Source organism: Indicator indicator, chromosome 9 (assembly GCF_027791375.1).
Source record: "Indicator indicator isolate 239-I01 chromosome 9, UM_Iind_1.1, whole genome shotgun sequence".
Taxonomy (NCBI): Eukaryota; Metazoa; Chordata; class Aves; order Piciformes; family Indicatoridae; genus Indicator; species Indicator indicator.
In genome coordinates, this window is record NC_072018.1 from 27,967,869 (window position 1) to 27,994,810 (window position 26,942).

General features: G+C 42.1%; 1 protein-coding gene across 1 annotated transcript; it reads right to left on the reverse strand.

The window, feature by feature from the left end:
* Positions 1-4,291: 4,291 nt before the first annotated feature.
* C9H2orf50 (chromosome 9 C2orf50 homolog) lies at positions 4,292-24,914 on the reverse strand. Its single transcript, XM_054383358.1, is given in 5 exon segments — positions 4,292-4,483; positions 5,768-5,807; positions 8,016-8,314; positions 8,316-8,406; positions 24,631-24,914. Coding segments are annotated over 5 exon segments (906 nt in total).
* Between the last annotated feature and the right edge of the window lie 2,028 nt (positions 24,915-26,942).

Sequence of the window (26,942 nt, forward strand, 5' to 3'; positions counted from 1 at the left end):
AAAGAGGCTAGAGTCCTAAACACAGACTTAAAAGCCTAACCCAAAACCTAGCAAAGCTAAAGAACTGGGAGGAGCAAAAGAGAAGGAAAATATATTAACTAGTTTGTACTGGGGCTCCTTAAATTCATTTTCCTGTTAAATTTGAAATTGTCTCTTCTATGTAGAAAATCTACACTGGGTTTGTAACCCAGAGAGGAGTTTGAACTGTAGCACTGGGATCTGGAACTGGCATTGTTCCAGATCCATGCTAACATCTGAATTACTCAAATAAGAGGCTGTGGTAAAAGTCAAGAGTGTGAATACCTTATGGCAGCCCTTACTAAGGTCCTGGTGTGTGATGCCTCCTGCTTTCTTGCTAGAGGTCTTACAATTCTCCCACAGCATGCAAATGGATCTTGTTGTTTATGCAGTAATTTTCACAGCATGATGAGTCCTCTGTAGGAAAACCCGTTCAGTTATTTTTTGTTTACTTTATATTAGTTTAAAGGTCAATAAATTTTTCAATACAGTTCCTCAGAAACACAATTGGATTTACAGCCATCACTGATCTTGTAAATAAAATGTCATAGTTAAGATGCCACCTGGGAACTATTATACAAAGGCTGTTCTAAAAGTATGAGAAGTACTGACTTATGTGAATTTACATATGTTGTGTTTTGTTACAAAATATAATTTTTACACTTTGTAATTATAAATGGAGCTAAAAAATGAGAACACACAAAACTTGGAGGCACTGGAAACATCTGTGCCTCAGGTTACCACTAACAGTAACAATCCTTTAAAAGTCCACCAGAGAAAGCAGTGCATCTAACTGAAGGATTAAAGTAATATAGCTGCCCACTTGTGCTCTTTAACTGAAAGAAATACAGACAATTAGTTGTCTGAACATGTATAATCTCTTGTTTGAGACCTGCAGCAAAAGGGAAAAAAACTTATAAAATTAAGGAGTAAGTGATACATCAGAAAAACTCCTTACAAGATGCTTACAACACAATCTCTTTAATAAACTGAATTTCCACTGATTATTTTCAGATTTCAATGTTTTTACCATCTCATCCAGTGATTTCAAGAGACTCTGCTTATGTAAATACAGATTAATCATGAGATTTTGTTATGGTAAAAATGATTGTGAAACTTGAGATGAAAATGGTGTCTAAAGGATATCTGCTGCTTTCTTCCACTCACAAATGCTAAGGCAGTTTGGCATCTCAGATATTCCCAAAATGGTCTTGTCTGAAGGTTGCTGTAGGTGGTAGAGAGACACAAACAATCTTTGGAAACACAACACTGGGTGCCAGAGGAGGGCTAACTGCAGCAGCAGAAAATAATTTGCACTTCCAAGGAAGGTGTGATAATCAAACAAAAGAAGGTGTCCAACTCTACACAATGTTTCCGTATCACATGGATTATCAGATCCCTTCCACGTGGGAAACTTCTGTTCTCTAAACAGTTACTTTTCCCTTAGAGACAGTCATTAAGAAATCAAGTGCTTAAGTGTTGCTATTGATTTCAGTGGGTAATAGGAATGAAGTGGAATTTTAGGAGTGAACAGAACTACTCATATTCAGTTGTTACCCACCAATATTTTAGAGGCATGTCAATGAACTTAATCAGAAAAGCAAGGTATTAACTTAATTCTACATCAGAAGAGACAGTACCGTTGTGGGTTGCTATGATCTTGCAACAAGGAATAGAGCTACATTTTCCAAGGCTGCACACTTCAATGATTAAGTCAAAAATCCCTGCATATTCTGACTCCTGCAGAATGTCCTCTTTGTGATCTATTGAACTGAAGTGACCTGTGCAAAGAAGTACAGTTGAGGGGGAGTGCAGGGATGTACAAGAGTCTTATCATGCTGTAATCACTGCACTGTTTCTCTAGACTCTGCTTAGTGGCCCACATCTTTAGAGTAAAATATGGAAGGTCTTGTCCAAAACTGGGAGAAGTGCTTCAGCTGAAACAATACCAGTGCTTAAGTGGAAGGATTAAATTGTGCACTGCTTAGACCATCCTGTTGGCCATACCCTCCAGGCTGCAGGGACTCTTTGGGAGAGGGACTCTCTGGAATCAAGCAGTGTCCAGAATCTGGAATTACTTAATGTCCCTTGAAATTATAAAGAAATTGTGTAATACTGCTTTGCTTTAATTTAGTGTCCTTTTCAGTGGATTCCTTGATGTGGATTGAGTGCCATCTGGAGGTAAGGAATGATTTCATGCTGAAAAACGAAATCTCCATGCTTTATAAATGCAGTGTTCTTACATGAATAGGAACTTGAGCCTGACAGATACTGGACATCTGCCACTCAGTATAGAGTTTATGACCTGTATCAAGATTTGAGGCTGCTCAGTATGTCTGAGAGTAAGGCATGCAAGTGTAATGACTTTCAGTGTTATGCAACCACCAATAAATATGTAACCTTTGGAGGTCTGTGCCTGGTTTTGGAAAAAGCTCTGGGCAGCACATGGACAAGGAAAGGCTTGATCTGTCTCTGTCTCTCCTCTCCCTCTTTCAGATATTTGAAGGCAAACCAGTTCATCGTGCAGTTTTCTGCTCACAGGACGCAGCATAAATCATTTTAGCTGAACAAGAAATTACCTGTCTTAAAGAGTAGGTTCCCATTTGGTGTATGTGAACACAGTTGCCTATGACAATTCATGTCTGCACAGAGTGGAATCAGTCCTCCTCACTTGGGTTGATTGCATGATGCAGTCCTTCAGATAGCTTAGCTTGAAAGCTGTAGTCCTCCAATTATTGCTGCGTGGGGAAGCCAGGAGAACTGCTTGGTACCATGAATTTAGAGAGTAGGGTTTGGCTTCCCCCCCCACCCTGAGATCTCTTGACTATTAAGTGATCACAGTTCCATACCACCTCTTGCACTTTTGAACTGCCTTCTGCTGCTGAAGTTTAATCATAAACGCAAATAACCTCAGTTGCAAATCACAAGTATACACATCTCCACCTCAGTCTGGCGACAGATTGCAGCCTGTTGTAAGAAAGCAGTGCTAAAGGCTTCTTTGTTGCTCTCCTCCTACAACTGAGCATGTTCCAACAGAAGCAACATACAGTTCAAAAGGCAAATATTGTGTGTACGCTCTCTGTGCCCTGCTGCTTGCTGCTTTTGCCCTACAGAACAACAAAGTTTGCACTTATGTAATGAAGATGCACTAGTGAATAAGTGTTAAGTATTATGGCAACTTAGGTTGATGATGATTTCCCAAGACAACCACAGATTTTAGGAACTGTGAACCTGTTAAATTAAAAAATGATGATTCTAAGAGTGTAACACAAGTTGCTGAGCCAGCATGCCTTAGGAGCAAAATGTGAAAGCCTCCTTTCATGTCAATGAGTTTCCAGCAGCTAAACCAGGAAAAAAAAACAAAAAAAAAGAAAGAAGGGGGGGGGGGGGGGAGGGGGAGAGAAACAAAACAAAACAACAACCAAACAAACACTAAAAACCCCAACAACGACAACCAAAAACAAACAAACACCAAATAAACCACAACAATAAAAACAAACACCAAAAAAAGGCCAACCCCCCACCCCAAACCTGAAAAACCAGTAAGAGAAGTGAATGAATCACCATCCCTGGAGGTACTTAAAAGACACATAGATGTGGTGCTAAGGGCCAGGGTTAAGCACCAGATTTGGTAGAGTTAGATAGTGGTTGGACTTGAATTTGAGAGTGGCAAGTATGAAGAAACAAAAATTAAAACCAATGTGAAAAAATTTGGACTTCCTCCCTCAGAAGGGAGGGGTGAAAAAGCACAGAACACTTGTCATGCACCTTCAATTTTATTCTTTTAGAGCAAGCTTAAACATGCAGATGACAGAGGCTGAGTCCTTGGCTAACTACATGAAACGCAACAGGTTGCTGCTTTCATCGTGCTGAGTTTCAGAAGGGAATGTATATTGTTTATATTGGAATTTATCTGACCAGGTTTCCATTAATTGTTCATTTTCAGGAGATAAAAATTAAGGAAGAAATTGCCTTTTGGCTGTCATCTTGTTCTTCCTGATGTTAGTGGCAACCTTCTGTAGACTTGCATGGGAAAACGAACAAGATCAGTAGTGTTAACTCTCTGTATATGGCCCAGTCACCCCAAACACAAAGAGGATTGTCTGCTACAGCACTGCTGGACAACATCCAGCTTTGTTTTTGAAAGAAAATCCATCTTACGCAATGGTATTGGTCTTTCAGAGAAAAAGACTGAAAAATTTTTTACACGCCATGGAGTCTGTTGGCTGGCACCATTCAACTTGCTTTGTTAGCATTATAATTTTACTGAAACCTAGGAAACCTGGAGATCACCCTCAAGTTTCCTCTTCCGTGTTCCACTGCTGAAGAAGTAATCCATGTTTACCAGAGCCCTGCCAAGTTCTGTATTCATTCGACTGCCAATAACCTGGTTGGTCGAGTTGGGAACTTTGCTTGAGAACACAGGCATATAGCTTGGCAGTGGCTTCTGCTCCTTTTTCTTACCCTGGATAAAACAACAATCACTAGTAAGTTTTCAGAATCACATCCTGTATCAGTGTGAGAGCTGAAATCCCCCCCACCGACAATAACCAGGCTAGCTCAGTCTGGAAGCAAATGAAAGCTGTATTTACAAGCACATCTACAATCTATGATGAAATGCAATGAATATGTACAAATATAACCAATTCACAACATCTATAAATATATACAATCAACAGAAAAGCACAACCAAGCTCCCTTTGCTTCTGCCCAAAGGGGCCTTTCACAAGGGGCCTCTCTCCCTGGGGCTTCCTCCCCCTAGATCCCCTTGGCAGAAAGCAGAGAAGTTAAGAATCAGGGAGGCTGTTAGCTTAGCTTGCCAAGGTCATTGTGTTATCTTTAGCCAGAAGAGAAGAAGCAGCAGCCAGCCAGCCCAGCAAGCTGTGAACTCAGACCCCGACTGCCCCAACTTTGTTTTGAGTAGTGGTTCTTAAACATTTCTGTCTATCCAATGGAAGTGTTTAGAACAATCATTATTTTGCTTTCTTATACCCAATAGTGACTTATTTATATTCTTTAGCTTTCTCTGCTTGAACTTTGCAAAGAAAAATTGAAAAGAGAGTTTTCAACCATCACACATCCCTTGCTTGTTACAAAAATATGGCACTGAGATGATTATTAATATCAGCTCTTGCTTGTTACAAAAATATGTTACTGAGATGATTATTAATATCAGCTCTTGCTTGTTACAAAAATATGGTACTGAGATGATTATTAATATCAGCTCTTTCACTTTCAAAATAAGGTTTTTTAATGTAATTTAAAATGTTACACTGAATGCTGAAGAAATAAAGTAAAATTATTAATTTTTCCTGTCGTTTTACATAGGAATAGCATAACACAGGGAAATGAGCAGTTTTGGGATGCACTGAATAAAATGTCAGCAGGGACAGAAGTTAGCCTGCTCTAGAATGGTCGTGATGTGGGAGGGTTTTTTGTTTGGTTTTTAATAAGTGGGTTGGATTTCAGGATGATAACGCTGGCTCTTGCAGCATTTGTCTTTCTATAGAGTTGCTAACACTGAAATAAATTGAACACACACACACACACACATATACTGTGTTTCTTTGTGGTGTAGGCAGCAGATGAAAAGCACTTCAATTTTCTTTTATTTTTCATAAGTATTTTATCCTTAAAGCACCTGCCAATTATGTCTAAGTATACTTCACTTTGAAATATTAGCCTAGCTCAGCTTGGTGAAAACTAAAAAAGGGCCTGGATTACAGTTAGATGTTTGTTTGAAACTTACCATTTGGTCATAGTCCTTTAGGAAACTCCAGTTCTGGTGCCTTGGAATAGAAAGTAAAAATTCAGTGTAAAATTGGTTGTATTTGAATGCCTGTTTAACAGCTCAGTTTGATACTTACAGCTCAGCTCTTAGGCTTGCAAACTGTTTGTACTGAAACCTATCTTTTCTGTGGTGAAGCCCAGGGGTTTTTTCATTCCCATACTACATGAGGAGTGGAGTGTTTTCAGTGGAGGAAAATGGGGATAGCATGTCCATAATGTATTCCTTGTACAAATGCAGATAAATTAGTTAAATCCTGAGTCACTCTAGAACACTTTTGTCCCATTCCTTGAGTTAGACACAGCTGCTTCTTTTTCAAATGGCTGATAGTCTGCTGGAAGAAGTCCCTGGTAGGAACTCCCAGAGCCATATTTGTTTCCTGCAGACACCCACAGGAGTATTTTGTGCAGATAGGCAGCTGTGCTAGGAGCAAACTGAGGAGTCAGAAGACCTGAGGTTTGCTCTTCATCCCTGTTCTATATATGATGTGGGACTACAGGGCAAGGCCTTTGATTTTCTGGCCCTTGCTTTCCCTGGCCTGAGATTGAGAAAACATAAGTTCACTTGACTTGTGAGGTCAAGAGAGGAGACTGTTAGCTGCAGCTGTATTTGCAGCAAGGCTCAAGGGATACCTGGGTTGACTTGAGCTAGTTACATGTGTCTGTACAGCGTGTCATGGAAGCTCACTGATCTAGTGCTGAAGCTGCACGCCCTTCCAAGCTGAGCTCACCTGTACAGCAGAGCTGGGAGCTGTGCTGCACTCCCCTGTCCAGTGCAGATATTCCCTAAGTGCAAAGAAAAAGTAATTTCTGATTGTTGTGTTTATCACTCTCTATCTTGGTATACCAACACAGCACAGAGGTCCTAAAATTTTTTTATCCTTCTATGCCATCCACTATTTGAACATGGTGCTTATTACTGAGAAGTGCTGGATCTCAGAGATTTACCTATATCCACTTCAGTCACATCACCAACACATAGCAGCCTTCCCCATTATTGTTTCTGGGATAGGGATGTGGAGCTGAAGGAGAGTTCTCTGCAAGCTGTAGCATGTGTAGCCTGGTGAATTTAGCTTTAGGCATCACACTTCTGTCCTACCCTTTACAAGAGTTTCTGTCTTCATAGCTAAGACTGGAGAGGAGAACATGCATCAGCTGTATGATGTGTTATTTACCCATGAAAGTGAGTTTACACCAATATCCATGGCTTAGAACCTCAGGGGAGAGGCACAGACAGAGAGTCCCTCCTGCTACCTTTGCTAGGGAAACGGTGTGGAAAATGCTGGACCTGTTTGGGAAAAGCCTAGGTGCACAAATAGGAGAGAGTAATGTTGGTACCATGGCCCTGCCTTTGAGTGAGTCAGAGTCCTGTCATCAGCCTTTCTCTTAGGTAAAAGGAGCCAGACAAGAGTGCAAATGCATCTCTGAGGACATCAGAGGTGTGATTTGTGCCTCCTCCAGAAGGCCGAGGAGGACAGGGGTTCTCAGATGGTTTCTTTACCAGTTCTAAAAAGTCTTGAGAGAGATGTTCTCTTTCCTCCCTTTCCTTTCTCTTTGCTACTCTGCAGTCTGATTTTACTTTTTTCCCCAAAGATGGTCTTCTAATAGGCATGCTCATGCTGTGTACTGAAGGACAAACATTAACACTTACACAAGATACGTGGCAGAGACAGAGAGGATCCTAATTTGGGGGTTCCTCCAGGTCAGTGGTGTCTACCCAGTCAAAGCTGAGATTGCATGTGTACAGTTCAGTCTGCTGAACCACTCTAACAATGGGGCATGTCGGGTGGATTTACAGTAGATCTGCAACACAAAATCGTACTTTGGCAGAACACTCTGTTCAGCTTCTATTTCAGCCATTTCCAAGAATATGAGAAGAGGTGATAATATCAGTGTGTCTGCAATGAATTATAAAGGTTGGCACATTTACATCTTCATTATGGAAATCTCTATAAAGCTAAAAGATAACTTAACATGCAATTCCTTACATCTCTTTTCAGCTTAAGCCCATTATGCCAGGAGATATTAGCATGGATTTGGTCCAGTGAAGGAAAATGGAGCTAAGACAGTCTTAGAAAGAAAGGTGTTAGGAGTCCCTGCCGAAGAAAGTTTCCTCCAATACTGTAGACTTTGGATCAAGCCCTAAAACTGTCAGGGAGCATCAATACCATTGTCAAGATGAGTAGAAGAGGCATGAACAAATGACTTACCAGATTTTTCTTCCTCTCTGTTCAGCCTCCACAGACTCTCTCCAAACCTTATCCTGTTGAACCTGGTCCTCCTGCAGTGCTGCCTGCTTGTCTGCCCAGGCCTGAGGAGCTGGGTGTGCAACAATAGGTCTTCTGGGTTGGGTGCTGCTGAAAGACACAGATGGAGCTGAAGCTGGTTGCCCCAGAGGTGTGGCTGCTGATTCCCAAGACCTAACTAAAGTATTTCTCCTGAATCCAGAAGCCTTTCCCAGCTTGTCCATTTTGAGAGTTGCTGTATCCTCAGTATTGTTAGGTGCCGTAGTGACTGCCAGGAAACTTAAACCTGCTGTTATTTGCACTTTTCACACCTCCTTCTCTCCTAACATTTTCTTTTAGCTGTTGATTTGGAGTGCTTTGAGAAAACGAACACGCACAGCAGCACTGACAGGCAATGTTCGGCACTTCTTTACTTCCCTCTTACTTAATTCTCCTTTCCTACTGCTTTGTGTTACTTTGTTGCTTGAATGCTGACGGAGTTTTCATGGTAACTGCAATTTTGTAAGAAATAACTGTTACCGAAAGCCATTGGATCTCCTGCTGTAACAGCAAGCTCCTAGCTTATGAGGTGATTACTGCTGCCTGCAGCTGAGATCACCCTCTATTCAAAATCCTCAAAACAATAAAATCCGCTTTAGCAGCAAAGGGTGCTGTGGAGACTGCTGCTGAGTACATCAGGATGGCTTTTGTTGTGGTTATGTAGCAGAAGCAAAATCTCTTGAAAGCTGCTGGTTTCCCTGGTGTGTTTGCTGTCTCCCTTGGAAACAAGTATGACTTGTGACTATTCACCAGAAAGGCTGCCGAGACCCAGTGGGACAGCCGCTGGGGCCTTGAACTCTATTTGTTTAAAACAAGATATTTCAATGTATCTATGCTTTGAAGGTTCCTTCAGATTTTTTTTTTTTTTTAAGGGCAGCCAGAGATCACCAAAAGTCCTTTTTAAGTACTCAGAGATTTCTGCAGAAGGTATTATGCAAGCGTGAGGAGCAGTTTTAAATAACTTTAAAGGATTATTAGTATACAAAGTAAGAATGTTCAAAACAGTGTCCAAAATATCAGTGTTTGTCTTTATAATCAGTCTGTTGGGCTTTTGTGGTACAAAGCCATTTCCTCAAGTATTTGTGACCTTGAAGGAAAAAGCAGCATTTTAAGTATAAATTTCCTCTGAAATTCTTGACTGACTTGTTTTTGAGTAGTGTGAGTTAGCTCTAGATGAATTCTAACCTCATGCTTCACCTTCCCAGTAAATGCTAATGAACTTCAAATCTGCTTTTTTAGGGCAAACTTACTTGCTGACAGTATTGGGAAGTACATGCTGAATTTGATAAATCATAGAATAGAATCACAGAATCAGAGAATTGTTAGGGTTGCAAGGGAACTCAAAGATTATCTAGTTCCAACCCCCTTGCCAAGGGCAGGAACACCTCACACTAGATCACATTGCTCAGAGCCACATCCAGCCTGGCCTTAAAAACCTCCAGGGATGGAGCTTCTACCACCTCCCTGAGCAACCTGTTCCAGTGTCTCACCATCCTCATAGTGAAGAACTTCTTCCTAACATCTAATCTGAATCCATTTCTATTTTTGTTCCATTCCCCCTAGTCCTAGTCCTATCACTACCTGACACCCTAAAAAGTCCCTTCCCAGCTTTCTTGTAGGCCCCCTTGAGATTCTAGAAGGCCACGAATAATTTCTTTTAAAATAGGTACAACTATACAACAACCCAAACACTTCATGCAGACATAGTTGAGGAAGGATGAAATTTCTGGGTGTTACTCTATATTCCTTGCTGGATGTACTAGCAGCCGATTTAGGCCATTTACTAGATTAACAGCTCAGCAGAACTGCTGCAGATATCAAATTATTTCCCTTCATATTAGCATCTGCTAGTTGAGTATTTTATTTGTTCATCATAACAGCCTGGGGTATTTAAGCAGGGGTCTCATTTGAATTGGTATGACTGATTTACTCTGTACCTCTTTTCATTCTGTAGTAGCATAGATTGATTTTTGTTGTGGCCTCATGCCATGTGTATCTATGCTCATAGAATCTTTATTTTTTCTGTTTGGGAACATGAAACCTGAAAAAAGTCATGTGTCACTGTAGGAGGTGGTGCTTTTGCTTAGGAGTTTGGTTTGGGATTAGTTTATCTGACAAGCAGTGTTGGTGCCCATCATTCTGCAGAAGAACTCAGCTAAGGTGAGCCTTTTGTTAGAATCATAGAATCAACCAGGTTGGAATAGACCTCCAAGATCATCCTGTCCAACCGATCACCCAGCCCTAACCAATCAACCAGACCATGGCACTAAGTGCCTCATCCAGTCTTCTCTTGAACATCTCCAGGGACAGTGACCCTACCACCTCCCTGGGCAGCCCATTCCAATGGGCAATCACTCTCTCTGTGAAGAACTTCCTCCTAACATCCAGCCTATACCTCCCCTGGCACAACTTGAGACTGTGTCCTCTTGTTCTGGTGCTGGTTGCCTGGGAGAAGAGACCAACCCCCTCCTGCCTACAACCTCCCCTCAGGTAGTTGTAGACAGCAATGAGGTCACCCCTGAGCCTTCTCTTCTCCAGGCTAAACAACCCCAGCTCCCTCAGCCTCTCCTCATAGGGTTTGTGTTCCAGGTCCCTCACCAGCTTCGTTGCCCTTCTCTGGACACGTTCCAGTACCTCAACATCTCTCTTGAATTGAGGAGCCCAGAACTGGACACAGTACTCAAGGTGTGGTCTGACCAGTGCTGAGTGCAGGGGAAGAATAACCTCCCTTGTCCTGCTGGCTACACTATTCCTGACACAGGCCAGGATGCCATTGGCTCTCCTGGCCACCTGGGCACACTGCTGTTGTTGCCAGGAAAGTGATGATATGCACTACAGATTCCTCTGTGAAAAATATGTGAGTTATTTCTCCCTGCTAAAGGAGAAAGGATTTTTATGGGCTAATAAAAGTTCACGTGTTTAGACAAAGCATCTTTATTTGACCACAAGAGGGTATTGCAGTATCAGTTATGCAAGATTTGAGCTAATGTTTGTCTTTATATGCATTGCCTTACTTTTAAAATACACATTTCTGGAAATTGGTCATTTACATTGGCAGTAGTTAAGAAAATCACGTTTTGTATACCAGCATTTGATGTCTTTGTTCAGAGGCAATTTCTGAGCTGTTTGTTGTTTTGGTTTTTTTTCTTCTTTCCTAAAATTTGTGTTGTTTTTTTTCATAATAATAAGTTTCTTGAAGCTCAGGGGGTTCTGTAGGTTTCACTGGAAGACAGGGACTTCAGAAACCCTGAAATACTTAACGGAAACTGCTTGGTGAAGTGCAGTCATAGAAGGGAAATAATAACAGAAGATGAATGTGCTGAGGCTTTGGTTGGAAGTTGGTCCAACCATGTTTGGTTGGCATGTTGGTCCAGGATTGGCATTGTCAAAATCAGTGAGACTCATCTGATTTTCCTATGGGGTCCTACTTGCAGAAATAAGATCTGGGATCTGGTTTAGCTCATTTGTGTTTCTCAGACTTCTCCTTTACATCCAAGTCTTCTACAGTAAACATCCAAAGTTGGTTTGCACTTTTTTGATAAGTCATTACTGTATTTGTAGAATCATTAAGGTTAGAAATGACCTTTAAGGTCATCTGTCAAGAACAAATTTTTAAGGGTATGATCATGGTTTGATGGACAGCAAAGCAATTTTCATATAAAAAAGTTTGTATTTGTGAGATACTGCAAAGATTTATGAAACACATATTAAACCCCACAGATTCAGTGTATATGTCATGTGTGAATAAGAGATGGAAGCAAAATCATCAGTGGGAGGAGATGGCTATGCTGTAGGAGACCAACTTTTCAGAGCAGATTGCCATGCAGAAGATCTCTGTCACTTCATGAATGTGATGGAGATTTCCATGCAAATCTTTCAGTGTCAAGTAGTGTTGCCTGCCTCAAGAAGTAGCGACATGGGCATTGTCATCACCATCTTCCTCAAAAGATGAAAGATCAGTCAGTTCAGTCAAGATTGCAAGGTGGAAGATGGGTTAGCAGAGCAGGGTGTGAGATGATTGGCCAGAAAACACTGAGCTGCCAACAGAGAAGTGATGGATGGCAGAGCATTACTGCCATGCATTCTCATCAGCCCTGAGCATTAACCACCAAGGGCCCCAGAGAGCACAAAGGTGACAGATCCTGCTGAGAAGATGAGCCTTGATCTGGCAGGAGCAGAGTGCCTTGGGTCACCGTGTGCAGCCAAAATGTAAACAAATCCTGCAAACTACCAGCTTGGGGTACAACTGCTTTTAAATGATTATGTAGCTGCTTGATTAAAGGCCTGGTGCACTAAGTCTTGCTGTAGCTTTCATAGAGAGTCAATAAATTTTCTTGTCTTAACAGAGTTTTGCTGAGAGACTCTGGCAGGTTGAGTGTCTGTTGCGTCGGCAGCATACAAATACCTCCAAGGGAATGTCTGAATGTCTGCTTCCAGTGACACAGTCATCTGACACTTCAAAATCAAAATCAAAGCTGTAATGCAGGCTGTTAGAAATCTGTTGTGATTTTTGGGTTTGGGGCTTTTTTTGGGGTGGGGGTCTCTTCTTAAAATATAAATTCTAGAATTAGAAAATGTTAGATACTGAGGTGCAGTTTGTTTTATTTAAAACAAAAAATATTTGGAAAAAAAAATTGATTTTTTTTTTAAAGCCACCTATTAGCCAGCAGCTATTTTGTAGAATATGCAGGCCTGTTACTTTAGAGCCTTCTGCTTAACCCTGCTGCCTGAGCAAGGTGATGGGATTTTAAAGAGGCAATGCTGCAGGGCTGGTGTGTGAGTAGGGATGTTTGATGAGAGTATCTGGTTGGAGGAGAAAGAATTGTAAATATAAGAAGTATACCTCATTGTCTGGGGTATGTTTTCAGTTACTATTTCACATAATTACAGTCTTAGAGGGTAAATCCTGCAAGAAGTGCAATATGCATGGACAACCAAAGCTGTCTTCTTAGGTCAGAGTTGTTCAAGTCGCATCCTCACCACAGCAGGGAGCTCTGGTAACTGCATAGTGGAGCTCGGCATTATTCTGTTCATCCTCACTGTTTTCTTGCACAGTTCATTAACAGTTCTAAGAGGATTTCAGTATATAAAGTGATTAAACACTTCTGCAAAGGCTGTGCTTCATGCTGCTTAGGTACTATGCTGCTTAAGTACTAAGGCAGCAGTTTGGCCTCTGAAATCTCTCATAGCCCAGATCTTTTGTGGTCCTGTGGTAGGCAGCTGGTAACAGGATCAGCTTACAGGTCAGTTTTCAACAGCAGAGGAGAAGCTGCTTCACAAATGCTACAGAAATTAGTTTTCTCTCTCTGCTACCTGGGACACTGTAACATATATAAATTATTTTACCCTATGAATTACAATATTCCAGGTGTATATCCTTATGTATTTCAAGGCTCAAGATGTTGCTTAGTTGATTTTTTTAATTATTATTTTATTATTCTGCTTCTTTGCTGTCTCCTCTAGCAGCTGAGATTCTGTTGATCTGCACTTTATTATACATTACGTGTTTCATTTACTATCTGCTCAACATAATCACAAAGGACATGAACTTTCTGTTTTGATGTAAGATACCAAAACTTCTGTTGCAAGTTAGGCAAAGTCTTTAATTCAAGATATCTGAAATTTGTTTTAAGTTGTGTCTCTGGCTACTGAATGAAAGGGACCTGTTTTTTCAAATGTTCCTAACCTTTGCAAGTTCCGTTGGCTGAGAATTGAGCAACTTTTTTTTTCCCCAAGATATCTGTCAGAGTCTAAAATTGGGAAGCTTTTTCTGAATATGTCAGTCACAAGCTTTATCTGTTTCTCAGCAAAGCTTTTAGTATTTTCATTGCAGCTATTGCCTGTAGAAGCTAGTGTTAAATCACACTTCAGGCTGATGTTGGGGATTAGAAGGAAGTTCTTCCTAAATAACGTTCCCATAAGTGGAGGTAAGGGAATTTGTGTAGAGCTTTTTCCTTGACACACTAGAATCTGTTGGCAAGTTTCATGAGATCATGGGAGAATTATGGTCTGAAGGGACCTCAGGAAGTCTCTAGCCCAACCTGCTCCTCAGAGCACAGTCAGCTATAAGATCAAACCAGGTGGTCATGGCTTTATGCAATTGGTCTTGAAAGCCTCCAAGAATGGAGACTGCACAACGTTTTTGGGTAACGAGTCTCTCATTTTGCCGTCCTTAATGATGAAGAAATTTTGTCTTATACACAGTCAGAGCCTCTCTTGTTTCAGCTTCTGCCCATTTTACTTTGTCTTCCCATGGGGTACTGCTGTAAGCAGCCCACCTCTGTCTTTCCAATAACCTCCTTGCAGGTACTGGGAGACTGCTCTTGGCTGCCTCCACAGCCTTCTCTGCATGAGACTGCACAGGATTTGTTCACTGGACACGTTGCCTGTGTAACAAAAGTCTGTCAGATCTGTTTCTAACTCACTCCATCTCTTTTCCCTGCCCGATTTGACCACAAATACTGCCTCATGCCCAGCAGGGCAGATGCTCCATGAGACCTAGAGAAGAAACTATCAGAGTGTATTGGGAAAGCAGAGTCCATTCTGCCATTATTTCTTGGATCACCTGTGCTGCTCTGTAGTTCAGCTCAGGTTCTTTCCTTCTACGGTTGTAGAGAGCTTCTTTGTTTTGCTGTGGAGATGGAAATGTTTGCTCCCTGAAGAAACGGACAGCAAGAACAATGTGAAGTTTTCCTGGATGTGTTTGGAGCTTTGTATTTTTAGCTCAATTGTGCAACAGTTCCCATGCAAATACTCAAACAGTAAGGCAAAAACGAAAGGAAAACACCTGCGGCCCTACACCTTAGGGGCAAAGCAGCTAAACAGACTTCGAAGAGTTTTCAGATGGACTTCCTTGTATCAGATGCTTCATTAGAGATCCTGTTACAGTTTCTTGAAGAGAGTGGGAGCCTGACTCTTATTCTGGGCTATATTCCAATTTTCAGGACAGGCCTCTGTTTTTAGGCAGCCCTTTGCTTAGGTTACTGCTTAAGTTTCGACAGCCTCCAAAGCAGCAGAGAGTGATGCAATTAAAAATACAGCTGCAGAATTAGAATGAAGTCCTACAGGTCCTCTGCCTGGGTCACAACAACCCCATAGTAAGCTACAGACTTGGGGATGTGTGGTTGGAAAGCTGCATCTTGAGAGGGACTTGGGGTATTGGTTGATAGTCGACTAAATCTGAGTCACCAGTGTGCCCAGGCGGCCAAGCAAGCCAATGGCATCCTGGCTTGTATGAGAAACACTGTGGCCAGCAGGAACAGGGAGGTGATCCTTCCCCTGTGCTTGGCACTGGTGAGGCCACACCTTGAGAATTGCTTTCAGTTCTGGGCCCCTCAGCTGGGGTTGTTCAGTCTGGAAAAGAGGAGGCTGAGGAGAGACCTCATCACACTCTACGACTACCTGAAGGGAGGCTGGAGTAAGGAGGAGTCAGCCTTTTCTCCTTGTGTCATGCAACAGGACTAGAGGAGATGGTTACAAGCTGTACCAGGGGAGGTTTAGGCTGGATATTAGGAAATATTTCTTCACTGAAAGGGTTGTCGAACATTGAAATGGTCTGCCTAGGGTGGTGGTGGAGTCGCCATCCTTGGGGGTGTTCAAGTGCCACGTGGACCTGGAACTCAGGGACATGGTTTGGTGTTGACTTTTCAGTGCTGGGTTGAAGGTTGGACTGGATAATCTTTGAGGTCTCTTCTAACCAGATATATTCTGTGATTCTTACAACTGACCACTTAATGAGAAAAGGTCAAAACTTTATCCTACTTTTTGGTGAATTATTATGCAGTAGGAGGATTTCACGCCTCTCTTTAAAAGCTGAGCTTTGGTGACAGGGCTGACATAAGTGCACCTACCAGCCTCTTGAATACAGACATCATAACAAATTTTCCATCAGAACTGAGACTATGGAAAATTGTTGACCTGTTCAGTATATCATCTTGAAATATAATGACACCAGTGAATCTTTGATGAATGTGAAGTAGGGTTTCTAAAAATGCTTCCAGGATCTGGAATCCCAGGACAGAGAGCAGAGTAAAGCCAGCAGCCTGACAAAATAGAGAACCTTATGTCAGGTGAGATTTCCTACAGCTAGTTAAGAAGCAGGAATCTCATGTCTCTGGGATACAGAGCATCCTTGGTTTCTGGGCAGGCAAGTCAAGGTTTCCTTATGTTTTTAAAGGAATGGAAAAGATAGCAAGCAAAATAGGGATATTCAGACATACTTTTTAATTTTGGATGATCTGCTGCAGCATTAGAGGTCATTGGTAGTTTAAGCCATGAAAAGAGCAGTCTGCAAATCTTGGTTTGTGTCTGCTGTGCATGCTAAGGAACCTTTAAATATATTCTAAATTGTTTAAGATTGACTAGAGTGCAAAATCAGTTGGGCCAGTTGAGTTAGTCACATACAGAGGCTTCCACTGCCATTTAGAAAGTCCTAGGATACTTGAGAAATCCATGCAGGGCCAACAGATCCATAGGAAACCTGCAAGAGACCTATGTCTTCTTAAGATAGCAGGAAGGAAAGATTGCACTGGATGGTTATGAGTGCATCAATATTCACATCTGATGTCCACCTGACAATGTTTTTCAAGCAGATAACCCTGCCTGAAAAGATAACCTCCTTGTTGGGGGGTAATTTCAACCCACCACACCAAATCATCTCCATTTACTGTATTTTGGGTTGTGCCAAGGGGCAGTCTTGGTATATGCAGCCTGTGTGGACTCCTGAGATGCTTCTGGGGGAGATGAACTACATGGTTGTCATTCATGGTTGTTCACACTGCAGACCAGGAAAGAGAAGGCAGCCTCTGGCCCATGGGGTGGATGAAAACCTTTGAGTTCGCTCCACGGATCCACATTACTATCACAGGCATGTTTCTTAAACCTCTATTACCTGTGAGGTCAGCAGAGGTACCCTTGTGGAGTCCTACATGCATATGTTGAAAATGAGATTTCTTAATATGAAGGAAAGGTCTAACTACACCTGCACCAGGAAGATAGTGCTTGGGCATCATCTTTGGGTAGGCATCAGAAACGTTCCCCACCTTAGTGGAAGAAGGTTATTAGTAAGTGACTGTGTTATATTGCATTATATATTCTGTTACTTATTTGCTGTTTAAAAGGGGATTTATCCAGCAGTAAAGGGAGAAGTTGGGTGTGGGACTTCATAGAAAAACAACTAAGTTTTCTGTCTTGTATTTTTTCCCTATTTGCTATGGTTTATATTCCTAATTCCAGCCATTCTTCTTTCAGAAGAGTTTTGTTTATACACTTGAACTTCACAATTGGAGGATTAAAGATGTATTTGGACTGACTTTTTTTTTGCAAGTCTGGTTATGAAAACAACCTGTGTCAGTAACATAAAATAAAAATCAGAAACTTTCATTGCATTGCATTCATTGCAGCAGGAGAATAATTCACAGCAACCAAAAGTTTTGTTGGTGAATAAAAATATCCATTTTGGAATTAAATGTATGCTTATATGTTGTAATTAAAATGGCACCATACTCTTCCAAAAGGCTACTTTAGGGATTTTGCAAGAAGCAAATCCCTTTGTACTGTACCTGTTTGCTCTTTGCCTGTTCCCATTCCTCCAGGGTCTCATTAATGTGCCATAATGTGAATATTCACCTAAGCTTCTCACCTTAAATTGTACAAACCTAAGGTTTTGCAGGAGGACCAGAAAACAGCAACAACTAAAAGAGGCTTTTCAAACTAGTTCTTCTTTTCAAAACTTTTATCACAACATACAGATTAAAATACCATTTTAACCTTAAAAAAAAAAATGTTAATCTTGCTTTTCTACATACCTTTTTTTATAGTGAGTGTTCGAAGTCATTTCCTTAGAATAAGGACTTCCCAGCAGCATGGTGTGTGATGGCTGCTTTGCTTTATGCTTTCTGGTTTATGGGCTCCACTCTTGGCACTGCTGTTAGCTGAGAGAAGTAAATAGACTTTGAGAAAAAGATCACACCATAGCAACCCTCAGCTTCTGTTTACAGTTCAAATAAACATGTCTGTGCCATGTAAATTGATGTCCTGAGGAATTTTCTAAACCAGTTCACTAATTGGTTTGATAACAAAAGGATTAATGCAGATAAGTTGAATACAAATTTACATGCAATGTTTAAATGGTGAATAATTCTATTTTTTGAAAGCTGCCAGTAAACAATAAATCATAAACACTCCATAGGAAGAGGGTATTTTTTGACTTATTTATTATACTAGAAAATGCATGACAGTTGTGAGGGAGAGATTCATGTAAGCACTTGGCAGAGTATGACTTCTTCCATTAAAATCAATATTACAACTGCCTTTGTTTAATGGGAGGAGCCCTATGTGTTTTGAACCCCCCAACCTGTTGGGCTTGGTTAAAGTAGCTTTTATTCAAGCAAAACTTCTGTTGACTGAGGTGGACATTTTGCTTAATGAAAGCTAGTGGAGTAAGTTATGTGCTTCTGAAAAAACATAGAATCATAGAATTGTTAAGGTTGCAAAGGAACTCAAGGATCACCTAGTTCCAACCCCCCTGCCATGGGCAGGGACACCTCACACTAGAGCAGGTTGCCCAGAGCCACATCCAGCCTGGCCTTAAAAACCTCCAGGGATGGGGCCTCAACCACCTCCCTGGGCAACCTGTTCCAGTGTCTCACCACCCTCACAGTGAAAAACTTCTTCCTAACATCCAATCTGAATCTACCCACTTCTAGTTTTGCTCCATTCCCCCGAGTCCTATCACTACCCAACACCTTAAAAATTCCCTCCCCAGCTTTCTCACAGGCCCACTTAAGATACTGAAAGGCCACAATAAGGTCTCCTTGGAGCCTTTTCCTCTCCAGACTGAACAACCCCAACTCTCTCAGTCTGTCTCCATAGCAGAGGTGCTCCAGCCCTCTGATCACCCTCATGGCCCTTCTCTGGACACGTTCCAGCACATCCATGTCCTTGTTATAGGGGCTCCAGAACTGGATGCAGTACTCCAGGTGGGGTCTCACCAGAGTGAAGTAGAAGGGGAGAATCACCTCCCTTAACCTGCTGGCTACACTTCTCTTGATGCAGCCCAGGATACAATCGGTTTTCTGGGCTGCAAGTGCACACTGACAGTTCGTATTGAGCTTCTTGTCCACCAAGAACCCTGGCTGCATGGGGGTTGTAGGTACTTAAAGGATATGCCAGGAAAGGACACGTTTTCCTTTCTGCAACTGATGCTAAGACACCATAACTAGCAGTGCTTTGTGTTTGTTGCTTTTTTTTTCTTTTTTTTTTTTTTTTTTTTGGTATGCAGAGTGTCAATATTTTATTCCAAAGTGTAACTATTCCTTATTCCTTAGAGATTTCACCCCAGATGTTGGTCCTTCAGCTGGCTTGCCTTTACACTTGGCCAGCGGTGCAGAAAGCACGGTCAGGGGAAGGGCCAGACTGAGACGGAGTCGCTGTTTGAAGCATCTTGCATCTGGTAAGGCACTCGTGGGTGTTGGCACACAGAATGGCTGGAGAAGCTGATTAGGAGGCAGGGCAGGGTTAGATATGTGATGTTGTGAATCTGATTTGGTTCCTGCTCATGTTTGTGTGCACTGTGGGATAGCATGAATACAAATATATCTGGCCATTTGGTGGCATAGCTTCTGATGTTATCACTGGACAAATGAAACATGCATAACCCCAACCAAAAGTGGGCTAACCAACTGTTCCAGTGATTGTGAGCTGAGTTCACTGTTCAAAAAATGATTGCTTTAGCACAAGAATCTGTGTTGCAGTGCTGCTCGATGCTCTTAGGCAACGTGCTAAATGTAGCAGTGTGCAATTACATGACTGGAATTTTAAAATTATGTCTAAGTAGCAAATCTGACATCTATGATCCTCAAATGAGCCTGATGAAATGCACCTTGTAGAAGGTTACTTATCTCTTCTGTACTGGGATGAAGAACTGAGGGTCAGGTGCCACTCTTGAATTCATTCTCTACAGCATATAAAGAAGACCTATGATAATAGAAACCAGAAACCAGCAGGTGTAGGGAAACTTGTATCTGCACACCCTAATGGGCTCAGCAGAGTGCACACAGTGGTGGCACAGCAGGGGTATTTGCTGGCTGGTACTGGAGAGGAGGGAGGCCTGTGGCACAGAGCATGGGGCAGTCCTGGGGAGTGCTAGAGAGACTGGGGAGAGACAAGGGGTGAGTTATGAAGTGAGAGGTGGGAAGCAGGTGTGGAGATATTGGGATAGTATTGCAGCAGGATTGGTATTGTGGAATATTTTGGGGGATGTGGTATGTGGCACTCATGGGAAGGGGCCATGCCTGTAGCCATGAACACCAGGAACAGCCCCCGTCAGCAGAGGGAGCCGAGAAACAGAGGTGGGTTGATTATGGAGCGGCTGGGAAATCCTCAGGATACCTTCTCCCTGACAGAAATTACCAGGAGAAATAATAGCTACAGAAGATCAGTGGAACATGAGGCTGAAATACAGGGGTAGCTGATCCCCACAGACCATCTGACACAATCCTTGCTTAGAGCCAGCCTGCAACGCACACAGATGTAGGTTTGTGCCTCTTCTCTCCCAACTCCCTTAGATCATGTAAAGGTGAGAGAAAAGTCAAGCTTTTACATAGTATTTGCTGCTATAGAAACCACTAGCTCTGTGACAACATGTCCTGCTGTGGAGGCACAGCCAGCAGCTGCTCCAGACTCTGGGATCCTTAACCTGCACTGTCAGTTTTCAGTATTGTTGACCTAAGGCCAGCTGCCTTCTGAACTGCTGTGTGTCTTTCTCTTCTGCTTTTTAACATTGGAAATAAAGATCCCAAATGGCTGGGGCTGAAAAGAAATCCATTGCTTTGTAGTATAAAGCTTTACCTGCTATGTTAAGTCTGTTGCAACGTGTGGATGACATTAAGCCTCTGTTGGTTTGAATTATGGTTGTAACTTTCTCTGTAAAGTCTCTTTCAGCCATCTCTGTGTCCCTCCAACTGGAGAGAAAAGGCATCATTAAAGGAGGTGATATTTGAAAAGCATTGTGTCTGCTAAACCTTTCATGATAGTGTTAAGGTAAAAAGTCTGTAAAATGACTGTAACTCTGATGAATATTTCTGAAGTCAAAGGAGGATGGAGCTGTCAGTTGTGAAGGGAGAAAAGCAATCTAGTATTGATCCTCAGTCAATAGAGCAGTCCTGCTAATGCTTGTAATTCTAATTTCTGTCACTAGAAAACAAATAGAACAAGGAGGAAATAACCACAGAGCATCGCAAAGACATCTGAAGTGCTGTCTGCTAAAAGTAAAAAAAGAGATTGGGTGCATGAAGTATATTAAAGCAATAGATGTTCTTTCTTCTTTAGAGGTGACAGGATCTCTAAGATGAAGTAAGAGGGAGATGCTCTATAAAAATCCAAATGCTGGATGTTACAGCTGAGGCAATATCTCAAAAGCATTTACCTGTGAAAGAGATATGCAAGTTTCTGATGAGAATAATAACAACAAAAAAGAACCAACATGGAAGATACAGTACAAAATACAGCTCTCTTTTCAATGACCAGGATCAGCATGTCTTGAGCACAGTCATGTGGTGTGTGTCCTTAGTGAAGATAGACATTCAGGAAACCTGAACAGGAGCTTTCTGCAGAGAAAATGAGGACAGACAACAAGGACAGGGTCTAAAAACAGTTGGTTGCTTCCATCACCAGTACTACAAACTAGAACACAGGGGGTTCCATCTCAACACAAAGAGACATTTCTTTATGGTGAGAGTGATGGAGCACTGGATTCCAAAACTCTTATCTCAGAGTCCTGCTGGCAAAGTAGTGACAAGAGCAGAGGAAAAGCAAGGACTGGGGAGCTGGGGAGCTGCTGTGGAGGGGAAGGATGATAGCTTTGAATCCTGGCCTCTACTTCTGTGAATTAAAATCTAATTCTGCAAGTTTTCACATAGCTTTATCCATCTCCTCTCCTATGCTATATGTCTAGCAGCCTTCCTCTTGGGGAAGAAATGTCCCAGGGGAGGAAATGTCACAGTGAAATGTCAGGGCTTCTTCAGGTACCCCTGAGTACCTTCTGCAAACCCAGGGTATTCTTGAGTTGTAAGACCAAACAGGCAGATGTGGGGTTCACAAACTGTTGCACACAAGCTATTAGAAAGTGCATGCTGAAAAGAAAGGAAGATGCTGGCCCACCTCCTCTTCTTTGGAATCAGTAGCCAGTCTGGTGTTTTCAGAAGACAAGATTCTCCAGAAGTATTGAAGCTCATCCCCTTGCAGAATGAGGATTCTGGCAAACTGCAAGTCCAAGTCTTTCTGGAAAGGCTGCATGATTTACTCACCCACTTCTTCTTAGTTTTGAATAATATAGGATTATCACTGCCAGACAAACTAAATTAGTCCTGTCATAAGCTCTCAAAGCCAGGCAGTAGCAAAACCAACTCAAGGGGTTTTGTTTTCCTCTTTAATTTTTCAGGGCTTTGCAAGCTGTGAAAATGATGAAACAACTAAAACAATGCGAGGGGGAAGGTTGTATAGGATTATACTAAGCTTTCTGGTGGGAAGCATGCAATTATATGGTATGTACTGTTAGCACATGGAGTGTGATGGGACTGTAATCTTGCCTACACTATTTCTCCTGGTTGCCAGAGAAATGATCATAAGAAAAGTCAAAGTGCTCCTGTCGTAATTGATCTTCTTAATAAACTCTCACAAACAGCATCAGATGTTATAATTATTTTCTCTTCACTAAGCTAAGATCACAAATACCACTGTCAAAATCAGCTGGTTTGCTGATGCAAAAATCTAGACATGGAACTATAAAAGGAAGCCACACTGAGGGAAATGGAACAAGAACATTAAATAAAAGTGTTCATGCATATGAATGCTTTCCTTTGCTTTCTCTTGGAAAGCTTTATTGATGCAAACTGAAATGAGAAAAAAGGCCTGCCAGCTCTAAGAAAATGAATCCTTGTCAGTTTGAAGGTAAGTGAATGATGATGGTCTTGTTGATGACCAGTGGCATGCAAACTGTGAAGAGCTCTGCTCAGGGAAGAGCAGGAGACCTTTGGAGAGATGTGTTTCTAACCACAGGCCAGAACGGGTTTGCTTGGCAGCCTTGGGACATAATGGATCTCTTGGATGAACTTCAGGAAATGCAGAGAAGGGAGGACAGTGGCAGGGACCTCCTGGAGGGCAAATAGCTCTGGGGTGGCAGCAACAGTAAGAAAGAAGCCAAAAAGACTTTTCATCTCCCTTCCCTGTGGAACCAGCAGCTGAGCAGATGGCTGAAGGCTCCCTCCTGCTCCTGATCTCCAGATCCCTCCCAGGCACAAAGAGAGGAAGATCACAGGTGTGTTCTGAGGCTGAAAAGCTCTGCCAAAGGCCAGTGTCTAGTGCCCCAGGTAGAAAGCTGCTCTGTTAAACCCTCTTGGCAGTAGGTCTTTGGCTATTCTGCAAGGTGATGTGTTATGCTGGACAAACACTCACAGCTGTGGACTGCATCCATGTGCCTCTGCAAGATACCTTTATGGCTAATGTTTAAAAGTTTTAAGAGTCTATTATTCAAGGCATATATAACTTAATAGTAATAATATGAATAATGGTAAGCAGCTTCCTTTCTTGGCATTGAGCCAGCTGAGACTTCTTTAATTTTGTGGTATCAGAACTGATTCAAACCAGACCTCCTGCACTCAGGAAGAAATGCCCTTCATACACAGTGGAGTTTAAGCATTTTCCTTATTAAAGTCATGCACTGAAGTCAGTCTCAGAATTGCCACGATCAGGGTAAAAAAAAAAAATAATCAAATTCTTAACCAGATAATGTAAAAGAAAAGTACACTCAAGATATAGTTGTTGCTTGAGGATACAATCAAGCTTTGAACATGATGGCCTGTTTTCAGGATGCAACCTGAGAGCAATTCTGGGGTCCTAGTCTGGGCAGAGCTTGCTGAAAACATTTGGAGCTTCTCTGGGTAGGAGGGTTGCTGGTCTCCACCACGTGTTCTCCCAGCAGGTCTGTTGAGTTGCTGTGGTTGGTAGGAAGGGTGTTACTAGCTCTTTTCGGGCAGTGTTTTGACAAGATGCTGGATGTGCAATCTCACAGAAGGGCTAAAAACAGCAGTGTATTCTCAGCACAGACAAGCTCTTTGTGGAGGTTTGCTGCCAAACTCTGAAGTCTCTTGCTGCTCATGGGTGGAGAGGCATTTTTTTGATTCTGAGTTTCATAACTCGGTTATGTACTTTCTAGCTGCTGTATAAAGAGGTTCCGGAATACACGATGCCAAATTCCAAGTTTCGACTGGAAAATCTGGGGGGGAAAACCAAAACAATAGCAAACCAATAAGAAGGTAATATGAAGGAGAAAAGGATATTGCTCTTCCCCTCATTAATTTTCAGAAATTGATGTGCTCTTTTGGTAGAAAATGAGAATCAGTATAAGGTAGAGATCCGACAGGAAAATTGTCAGACGTGATCAAAGTTCATAATCACAGAATTGATAATTGCAATATTTATAGTCACAGAAAACATGATGTTTACAATGGGAAGGTCAAGACATCCTGATCCCAGGCAGTACATCAAGTCCCCCTGCAGCGAAGCTACTGGTTTCTGCCTGAAGAATTTGTGACAATAGCTTTCAGATGCATTTGTCCCTGCCACAGTGTCATGCAAATGCTGATCACCTGCCTGGAAAAAACATGGTTTCATGATTATTAGCACTTTGGACCCTTGCTCTTTTTCAGTTGGTGGATGACGGCCCCTCGGGAGGTCTGGCTGTGGCTCTGTGCCAATCGTTGGTACCAGCCAGCAGGGGGGAGCCGACGGCCGTGCATCCACCTCCATCCGTGCACCCACCTCCATCCGTGCATCCACCGTGCCCGGTGCAGGGAAACACGAGCTGCAGAGGAATGAGGGAATGAATGGCTGCCTTCGTTGTTTCCAGCCGCTCTGATCTTTAGTTTGTGGTGGTGCTAGAAGTGGGCTTTCTATTGAATTAGGACATTTAAAAGTGATGTGTTGGTAACAAAAATATACATGAATTCCCCAAATACTGACAGTACACATTCATGTCCTGAACATTCTATACTAGAAAACACGTGGCATGAAAGGTCTCAAAGCCTCTAAATGAGTCTTTAGTAAAACAGCAGATTAATGAACCAATGTCACAGACAAGAACTTGTGAGAGAACTGCACGCCTGATAATCACATCCCTGCTAGTTTTATTCTACTGGAATATTTCAAGTGTCTCTTTTCATCACAAACCGTAAAAAGCCAGACATAAATGGACTGGAAAATATAATTTAGTGGGCTGTTTCTGTCCCTTGTTTATGTGAGGACTCTTGCCTCCTCTTCAGTTGGTTGAGGGAAGTTTTGGGTTGTTTTGCTGGCAGATTTAGCCTGCACAGAGCCTGAAATCACCTGCTAGATTTAGTTGGTAGCAGAAGGACCCCACTCTGCTCACAAACCATGCTCCTTTTCCCAGAAGTAGCAGAGAGTAGGACAGCAGCAGTCGGAAAAGCTGCAGCAGTATGGGTGGGATCGATGGGGAGAAGAGCACTGGTTAGGGATGAAAGGGGGCAGGTTCGATGGTTACCATACAGCATCAAAGGAGGAAGGGAGGATGTGCCTTCTGCAGCGGTGCTTTCACAAAAGCTGGAGTGAAAGGTGAGAAGCTGATGTGGAACTAGGGAGTAGCACTTAGAAATATTTGTGAGAGCAGCTTTTGGAGTGGCTGACAGCTGAAGACAGAGAGTATGGATTAGTAAGGTTAAAAGAATTGAGGCTGAAAGGAGGCAGACAAAGTGAGAGGGAGGAGGATGAACAATGACTGTGAAACAGGAGAAAGATGAGCACCAACCAGTGTGGATTTCTGGTGCTGTCCCTGTGCCTGAGGGGAGTGAGTTTTCTCACGTCTCACTGTTCCTCAGCTCAACTTTTATAAAATGATGGTGACTTGGTTTTATGGGATCTCAGAATTATTCAGGTTGGAAGGAGGCTCACCTAATCTTTGGCATCATCTTCCCTTCTCTGTGTCTTGTCTGATAATACTTTTCTGTCTTTAATAGAAAGTGTTGCCACAATGGTTTTGCGTAGATACAATTGCTGTTTTACAAATAATAAAAAAATCCTGTTACACAGACAGCTCAGACTTGTAGATGCACATGATCTTAGCACCTATGTAAGGGGGGAAAGAAGCAAAAACAAGTGAAGAGGAAATGTAATTTTTCTTCTGGCTTTAGTGGGGTTGGATCCATGTTTGCATTGCCTAAATTCTTGCCATAACACCAAACTTCTGCTACCTACTCGAAGCATACTTCCATGTCTTTCTGTACCAGCTTCATCACAGGTGTAATGCAAGTGAGAGGTGAAGTTCTCTGCATGTATGTTACAGCATGGAAGAGCTTTACACCATCAGACCCAGAGATTCCTGGAATGTAGCACTCACTTGAGGAAAGCAAGCAGTAATCTTCTCTTAATTACCCACCAGCTCCAGGAGGGCTGTGTTCCCTTTGTGCTTTGTAATTTTATTCTCACTACTATCATTATTATTTTCAGACTTTCTGAGATTTAATAAGATACTCCCATGAAAGACCAAAATTACTGCTTTATAAAGGCACTGCCCTGCTGTAGTCAGCAGGGCCAGTGGGCTCTGAATAAGCCAGGTATAAAAGTGTTTCTCTGGAAGAAGGAAGAAAGTATTTTAGAAGGAACAGAATGTGCTTCATCCTAAAATACCTGGATCATTAATACAGAGAGTAAGAAGAAGCTGGTGTGGTGGCAGCAGGAGTGGCTGCCCAGCTCTATCCCTTGCCATCCTCACAGGGAGGTTGGCAGGATTTTTATCCCCAGGAGCCTCAGTTTCAGGTAACTTTGCTAAAGGACTAAAGC